At 38.3% G+C, this 9,071-nt stretch overlaps 1 protein-coding gene across 1 annotated transcript in view; it reads right to left on the bottom strand.

Annotated features, from left to right (window-relative positions):
* The window catches only part of PEX7 (peroxisomal biogenesis factor 7), a 78,832-nt gene continuing 69,761 nt past the window's right edge, over positions 1-9,071 (bottom strand). Inside the window, exon 10 of the mRNA XM_045499766.1 lies at positions 1-469. Within this exon, the coding sequence (XP_045355722.1) occupies positions 401-469 (69 nt within the window). The 3' untranslated portion in view covers positions 1-400. The remainder of the gene's footprint in view (positions 470-9,071) is intronic.

Here is a 9,071-nt window from a genome sequence, read left to right as displayed (position 1 = left end):
TCAAGAGATGTAGTTTATTTTGATTTTTACCAACAGCAGTGATTATATTTTACATCAAAAGTGGCAAATTAAAAATGAAATATATCACTAACAATATAATCTACAGATCTCCCATATTTTAATCCACTTTACAACACAGAGATTACAGTTTAATGGATACTACAAGATATTCCATCACATCAATTATTTCTTAGGATTTTAAGAAATATGGCTTATGTACCAGGCTTATATGGTGAGCCAAAGTCTTTATCAGCTGCCTCGAAACTGATTCCAGGGTCAATTTTTAAAATTTGAAATCTGCATAGCATATAAAAGCATATCTATGTCATTAATAGTTCATTTATTCCCTGTTAAGTAGTTCTCAGACAATCTCCTTTGTTTCTGACTGGAGGAGTGTATCTCAAGCAGGCATACTAAGGCAAACAGGATCATATATCTTTATCGTTTCATCCCAAGCACAATCAGCCACCTAGAAAACAAAAAGGAAGTAAGAAGAAATCCTGCCATTTGCAACAACGTGGATAGAACTGGAGGGTATTATGCTAAGTGAAATAAGTCAGAGAAATCATTTGATTTCACTCATATGTGGAATCTGAGAAACGTAACAGATGATCATAAGGGAAGGGTAGGAAAAATAAGGTAAAAACAGAGAGGGAGGCAAACCGTAAGAGACTCTTAAATACAGAGGACAAACGGAGGGTCGATGGGGGTGAGGAAAATGGGTGATGGGCACTGAAGAGGGCACTTGTTGGGATGAGCACTGGGTGTTGTATATAAGTGATGAATCACTGGAATCTACTCCTGAAGCCAAGACTACACTGTATGTTAGCTGAGTTGAGAAGAAATTTAAAAAATGAAAAAAAGAAAGAAAAGAAACATAATCTACAAAAGTTCCAGATAGGCAGCAAATGCGGAAGTCATTTAAAGTGGGAGTAGATTCACCCACTGGTAACCATTATTTTAAATAGGAAGGTCTATTTTCCCTTTTTCAGATACACTTCACAGATTGTTTCCAATTGATAGAAGTTGCCTGTAAGGATTTCCTGTCCCCTATGACCTTACCTGGGCCCCACCTCACCTCCGAGCCAAATAATCCCCTCTGTGTCCCAAGGTAAATGTTGAAAAAACCCACTCGTAAACTGGGAACCAAAGCACCATGCTAGGTATTATGGGGATAGAAAGGAGATAAAGTATGGCTCTTGCCTTCACAGAATGGTTCACACAAGACCCAAAGTGGAAAGTTCTCTAATAGAGACTCTCAGAGGAGGAACTATCTGAATCCAAGTGGGGTGGTGTCAGAAAACTTCACAAATGCTGTGGCATTCACACTGGCCCTCTTTAGGGGCAGACACGGGAGACAAGGAAATTTAGGTCTAAAAAACCATAAAAACATGAAGGGAAGAAAGTCCATGGTGCTCAGGAACTGTGTTAAAAACCTTGTGAGTATCACAATGTATCAGAGTATAAGATTAACATACAAAATCAACCGTATTTCTATATACTAGCAGGACAGAATTGAAAAATTCATTTGCAATAGTATCAAATAACAAAATACCACATTTAACAAAAGACGTGCAAAACAGCCACACTAAAAATGAAAACACTGCTAGGAGAAATTGAAGAAGGCCTAAATAAATGAGGAACTATGTTCATGGATTCCATATCATTAACAATTTAATTCTACCCCCCCTCCAATAATTTGTAAATAATTCATTATCTCAGGAGGTTTTTTTAATGAAAACGGACAAGATGAATTTTAAAGTTTATATGGAAATGTAGAGGACCCAGAGGAGCCAAAAGAATCTTGAAAAAGAGTAACAAAACTGTACTATTTACACTACCTGACTCAAGACTTACCATAAAATTATAGTAATCAGAACAGTGCAATATAGGTATAAGGATATACAAGTAGATCAAGGAACAGAAGAGAGTTCAGGAATAGACTCCAGACTTCGAAAATACCTTTTCAGCCAATGTACCAAAACAATTCAATAGAGAAAGGAAAGTCTTTACAACTAACGGTGCTAGAACTGGATATCCATATGGGAAAAAAAAATGAACCTCAGCCCCAAATTCACACCATAAACAAAAAATAATTTCCAGTGGGTGGGCCATAAACCTAAACATAAAAGCTAAACATATAAACCTTTAAGAAGAAAACATAATATATATCATTATATATATATATATATCTTATATATTCTAAAACAGGCAGAATTTAATCTAGGGTAAAAAAAAATAGGGTCATGTTTTGTTTTGTTTTGTTTTAGTTGGAGGTGGATATGGGGATAGGGAGAGACTGGAAAGAGATAAAAGGGAATTTTGGAGGAAGATGTAAATGTTCTCTATTGCATTGGGATGTAGATTACAGAGTGTATCTGTCAAAACATATATCTAAGACTTGTACATTTTGATGTATATGAATGATACCTAGAAGTAGTAAGAATAATAATGACAATAATAATAACTGAATGGGGATGGGACATGAGTAGTGGAATAAATAAAACAAGAATGTTGATCATCGTTATGCTGGGTAATGGAAGTTCATTATCCTATTCTGTTTACTTTTTAGGCACTTGAAATTTTTCACAATAAAAAAAACAATACAAGAAAAAATGTAGACAGGGACATGAAGGATGAAGTGGCATGAGAGAGATTTTGACTAAAGGTATTTTCACTCAATTTCCCATCCTTTAATGGTTACAAAGGCTACAAGTTTCACAAGGGAACTCAAAGTCTTAGTGGACAGTCTAATCATCTGGCTGTCAACTGACTGCGTCCAAGAACACCTCAGATTAATCTGAATATATTAACTCCTTATCACTCAATAACAGTATTTTAGATCAGAATCCCAACTATAGAGAATAGTAGAGACCTTTTAGTCAAACTTTTTAATTTCAGCATTAAATACCAGACTCTTCAACATTTGGTTGCTACCTACTTCTTTTGTTTCTTATTGCAGAGCCTACAGTCAAGTCTGGGCCTCTTGTCCTTTGTGCTCTTGTCCTTTTCCCAATCCCCTCCTGAGTAACCTCTCTTCTTCCTCTCCTTCTGTCTCCTCCTTGCCTTGTTCTGCCTGGAGATGATACCTCTCTTCTGAAGAATCATTTAAGCATCACTTTCTCTGTCATCCATAGCACCTGCACTATTCGGCTGTATGTATTTATTGCTATGTGTCTTCAGCTCTTTGAGGGCATAGATCATGTCTTGGTATAACAATAATGACTCAAAAGATACTAGCTCAAATAATGTATTTTACAGATTAAGATTATAGAGATTATCGTGTTCTCATGTTCATACTAGAGTAGCAGAGCTGGAACCAGAACCTCAATCAATGGAGTCTGTCCACTATAAACAGTGCTTCATAAAAGGCAAACTGACATTTCTTATCTGTCTAATCCTGCAATTATAAGTTTTTCTATCATGGGATACAAAGATCATTATATTAATTTACCCCTATCTGATCTATGTATACTTTTTCAAGTGCTAGACCTTTCCATATGTTATTTACTCAACTTACAATAACCAAAAAATGTCAAGGCCAATGAATCAGTAAATGTTCACAAATCTATAAGTTAATTGGTATATCAAAAAGACCCCAAACTGCAATGATACAGAATTATGAATAGTTGATTCAAATTAATGCAAATAATATTTCTCCATTAACTGATTAATTAGCCCCCAGCTACAAGTTTTAAAAAGCTTACAATAAAAAACAATACTGGGATGCCTGGGTGGCTGTGAGTTCAAGCCCAGCAATGGGCTCCACGCTGGGTGTGAAGCCTACTTAAAATAATAATAATAATAATAATAATAATAATAATAATAATAATAATAATGTAAGAAGAAAAGCACTTTACTAAACCAACAAAGAGGCTCCTGACTCTCTGAGGTAGGCAGGCACAGCAGATTTCCTGGTAAAGAAAGATGACGGTGTGGTTCCTGGCGGTGGTGGGTAGGGCTCTCATTAATGACCACCACCACCTCAATGGCCTCTGGAGGCTCTGCTTCCCACTTAATTCTGTGACTGAGAGGAAACACAGGCTCTTTCTTTTTTTTTTTTTTTTTAATTTTTTTTTTTTTCAACGTTTATTTATTTCTTTGGGACAGAGAGAGACAGAGCATGAACGGGGGAGGGGCAGAGAGAGAGGGAGACACAGAATCGGAAACAGGCTCCAGGCTCTGAGCCATCAGCCCAGAGCCCGACACGGGGCTCGAACTCACGGACCGCGAGATCGTGACCTGGCTGAAGTCAGACGCTTAACCGACTGCGCCACCCAGGCGCCCCCACAGGCTCTTTCTTAATGTCCCTGATTACCCATCTGAGGCCAGCCTGAAAGACGTTAAAAAAAATACTTTGCTAAAAATAAGGGTTAACAAAAAGACCAAAAGATAGAAAAGTAGAGCGAATGCCATGAAAATAAGCAATCTGCTTTACAGGAAGAGACTGACTCATTCTTTAGCCGGTCACACAAAGTGAGGAATCTTTCCTAGCTCCTATCCTGCTTTTTCACGACAAAAGCCATCTTTCCCTCCCGTCTCCAGGAAGGCACTCTTGGCTATGATGACTCCTTCAAGGCCACACCCAGGATACAGAATGAGAAGAAGACGATAATAGGGTATCTCCTTTCTCATCTACTAAAGATCCTCTTTCTCAGTTTCAGTCTCCGATATGAGGACTCACTTCCTTGCCCATTACCTTGCTGTCAGGAAAACTGAAAGACGGCCATCAGCAAAAAGATTGCTAGGTGTTGTTTTGGGGAAACGCTGGCATTGTCCTAGGGCCCCACAGGATTCCTGATTCTATAGGGGTCTATGCCTTTCACTGGCTTTGACTGGATTATTTTACAGCTCTGAAAGTCATAGAAAACTGATAGTAATCAAATGATTCTCATCCATTAAAGTTGCAAGTGAATGTTGTCCTGTGGACCTGCAACTGATGCTTCTTCCTACCCCCCAGAGTGAATTCCAACCATTACACTTTATTGCCCTGTGGATATCGACCAGTTTTGCATCTACTAGTAGGTGCATCTCAGCATTCAGTGATTGTCTATATATGTCTGTTCTTTGGTTCTTCTGAGCTAGTTGTAAAATCTATCATGAGTTGCATAAATCTTTAACCCATGTTCATAATACATCTGTGTGAGAGTCATGATCGCTGTTTTGAAATTATTCTTTAAGATGGCCACAGACAGGAATATAGCTTATTTGCCTCGAAAGGGTAACCATTATTTATTTCTATAGAACGTAACGACCCTTGCTTTCTCACAGGAGATAACACGGTAACAGAAAAGCCATTTCATTAAAAGAACAAACATGAAATGAAAGAATAGGCAGATAATTATGCTAGAAAACAAAGCTAAGAATAATTGCTAAAATTGGGCATGAAATTGAGCTCTACATCTCCTGGCAGCAAAGGCAGAAAAAAAAAAAAAAAAGCAAACGATAATGTAAGATATGCAAATATCATGATCATCTTACGAGTTCATTGGAAGAGATAAAATTTTTCCTACCACTTGACTGGCTATAAGAGAAATATATAACATGCTTCCATCACAAAAGTCATTCAGTGCCGAAAGAGTGGTTTTACAAAAAATACAAAGTCATTCTTCATATGGCTGTTTTTTCAAACATCTAACCTTGAAATAAGCCAAAAGCATTCTATTCAACTGTCGTTTTCTGGAAGTCTTTCTTTAGGGCAGTGGTTCTCAAGCTTTAGTGTGCTAAAGCACACTAAATCACCTGGGAGACTTGTGAAAACACAGAGGGCTGGTCCCTATCCTCAAAGCACTGGTTCTCAAAGTGTGGTACTGGGGTCAGCTTCATTGGTTATCACCCAGGGCTAATGTACAGCCTGGGATTTGCAAATCAAGCTCACAGAGGGAATTCAGAGAGTCTGTAAATGCAACATTTTGTGTGTATATATATTTTGGTGGGAGGGTAGAAAGAATCAATCATTTTCTTCAGATTCTCAAAACAAGTTAATCCAGAGCATTCCCCAGCTGAGTATTATAATCACCTCGGGAACATTCTAAAATGCAGCCAGAATGGAGAACCCCAGATAGAGAACGCCTGATGTATATCAATTTTCTTAACTGGGCTTTTGTCAAGTGCAGGAATTTTTTTGCTGCTGATTAAAAAAAAATCCCAAATTTAGTAGGATTCAAATATTCTTCTTCTTCTTCTTCTTCTTTTTTTTTTTTTTTCGTTATTTATTTTGAGAGAGAGAGACAGACAGCATGAGTGAGCGAGCAGGGGAGGGGCAGAGAGAGAGGGAAAGAGAGAGAATCCCAAGCAGGCTCCACACTGTCAGCCTAGAGCCCGATTCAGGGTTCAAACCCATGAACCGTGAGATCATGACCTGCGCCGAAATCAAGAGTTAGATGCTTAACTGAGCGAGCCATCCAGGCGCCCCGGATTCAAATATTCTTTTTTTTTTTTTGTATAAATTTTTTTTTAACGTTTATTTATTTTTGAGACAGAGAGAGACAGAGCATGAACGGGGGAGGGTCAGAGAGAGGGAGACACAGAATCCGAAACAGGCTCCAGGCTCCGAGCTGTCAGCACAGAGCCTGACGCGGGGCTGGAGCTCACGGACAGCGAGATCGTGACCTGAGGCGAAGTCGGCCGCCCAACCGACTGAGCCACCCAGGTGCCCCCCTGGATTCAAATATTCTTGAGGGAGAATTCTCTTCCTTTCTTGAGAAAGAAAAAGTTCATCTGCCACTAATATAATGGAAAACATCTTGTGCCATATTTTCACATTTATTTAAAATTTAAGGTTCAAATCTGGTAGGTTGATATGTGGTAGGAAGATAGCGAACTGGGAGGAGAACTAAGGAAAAAGAAACACGACTAAACTATCTTTGAAGAAAAACACCAGCCCTCCCTGAAGCATTCCTACACCCCGAGTTTATGTAGCTTCGTGATCCTGTTCTGCATGAGCCAGAATCCACAATTTCTACTTAAAAACATGAGAAAATTGTATTAATCATATAAGCTATGGTTAAAACCAATATTTTTATTTATTTTATTTGATATTTGCACTCTGTTGAGTTTTTTGTTTTTTTTTTAAGCTTATTTATTTTGAGAGAGAGAGAATGTGTGAGTGAGGAGGGCACAGACAGGGAGAGAGAGAATCCTAAGCAGGTTCCACGTCCAGTGCAGAACCTCAAGCCGGGCTTGATCCCATGAACCCTGAGATCATGACCTGAGTCGAAACCAAGAGTGGGACACTTAACCAACTGAGCCACCCAGACACCCCATCCTGTTGAGTTCTAAATGGACTGAAGTGGTTTAGAGATTAATGCACAGGACAAAATAAAATACAGATTTAGGGGGAAAAAGTCTGTTATAAAAGGGACAAATAGAGCAAAAGCTTTCAGGCATTAGAGCTGAACACATTACAACACTTGTACAATAAATCAGGCCCTGTTGCTTTATGATGACCAGGAAGAAAATGAAAGCATGCTGGGTAATACGGTTTCTGTTTTCTAACAGCATTCACATATGGATGTAAACATTTTTGTGTAATTAAACCTGAATAGGGTTTTCTGTGTAATTAAACCTGAAGGGGGTTTTCTTTTTTTAGAGTCAGCAATTATCTATCTTGACCAAATCTGTATTCCTTACGTTTTATATATGGTAAAACTAGTAAATCCTGTTGAATGAATGAATGAATGAATGCACGTTTGAGCACTGGTTTTCCTCCTCCAAGGATTTTCTGGGGTAGAGTCTCATTCATGGGGAGGAGCACCTAGTCAGGTATGAGGTTAGAGATCTCAGTGAAGGCAATAGGTTGTATAGGTTTTACAGGATTTTTGAGTGTCATGAATATTATTTAAAGAGACTTCACAGACAGCTTTCTTTTATGTCCCAGGAACTGTTCGTCAACTATTCCTCTGCATTACAAAGCCATAAAAAACATAATTCATATGTACATATATATATATATATATATATACACACACACACACACACACACACACACACACACACATATATATTCATTTATTTAACAAATATTTATTGAGCATGTCCTCCGTTAGAAGTATGCTGAGGACACTACAGTAAACAAGATGGTCCTGATCTCTGACTCCACAGATCTGGAGTCCAGCAGAGAAATGAATAAGTAAACAGACACCAACAATGCAGCGAGATGTGGGCAACGATAGAGGAATTACAGCGTCCAGGACAAGTAGGGAAGGGGTCACTATAACCAAATGTGAGGAAAGTGGATGTATTCAGGGAGAAACATCATCTAAGCTGCGGCTTCCAGGAGAAGTGTGCCTCAGACAGACAGCATTTGTTGTTGCTGTTGTTTGTGGGGGTGGGGACACGTGGAGAGAAGGGACGTGTTCTAGGCAGTGGAATAAATACAAATAAATGAAGGACTAAAAGTTCTAGCTTTAAGACAGCTAAATTGCATTGTAACTCCTCAGATGAAACTCTTAATCTTTTGAGATAGGCTTTTTTCTGACTCGTGTCTGACTCCCATCTAGGGTTTCATGAAGGCTGGCTGCCAAGGCCTATCTCGTTTGACCCTCTCCCCTGACGGTGAGTGTGTATGTGGACACCACGGGGTCGGAGCCTGCGGACTCAGCCCCTTCTGCCCAAGGATATTCAAGCGGAAAATTGATTCCTTAACCTGCAAGCCTCTACCGTAGTATGTGTCATCCCTAGGCTGTCTGAATTCCCTTTCATCTGACATCAAAATGCACATCTTCTCGTTAAAACTCAAAATTATAGTTATCAACGTTAGAGGAAAAGTAGTCTGTCAAAATGTTATATTTCTTTACTTAACGTGAAACTTGAAGACAGAATCTTCTTCATCATTATTTTTAAAATCTTCTATCTTCTACATAATGAATAACTAATAGGATAAAGTCCCATATAAGTTATATTTTTAGTTATTTTATTTTCACTTTTGATAGCAGAACAAGTATTTCTAAGTTTGAGGAATAAGCACACTAATTAGAAATATGAATTTCCTGCTATGTCAATTCTTTAAAACATATAATGAAGGCTTCTTTAAAAATGGAATAGAAATGTATTATCAATATAGCCTATTA

Source organism: Leopardus geoffroyi, chromosome B2 (genome assembly GCF_018350155.1).
Source record: "Leopardus geoffroyi isolate Oge1 chromosome B2, O.geoffroyi_Oge1_pat1.0, whole genome shotgun sequence".
NCBI lineage: Eukaryota > Metazoa > Chordata > Mammalia > Carnivora > Felidae > Leopardus > Leopardus geoffroyi.
This window is presented reverse-complemented; position numbering and strand designations above follow the sequence as displayed.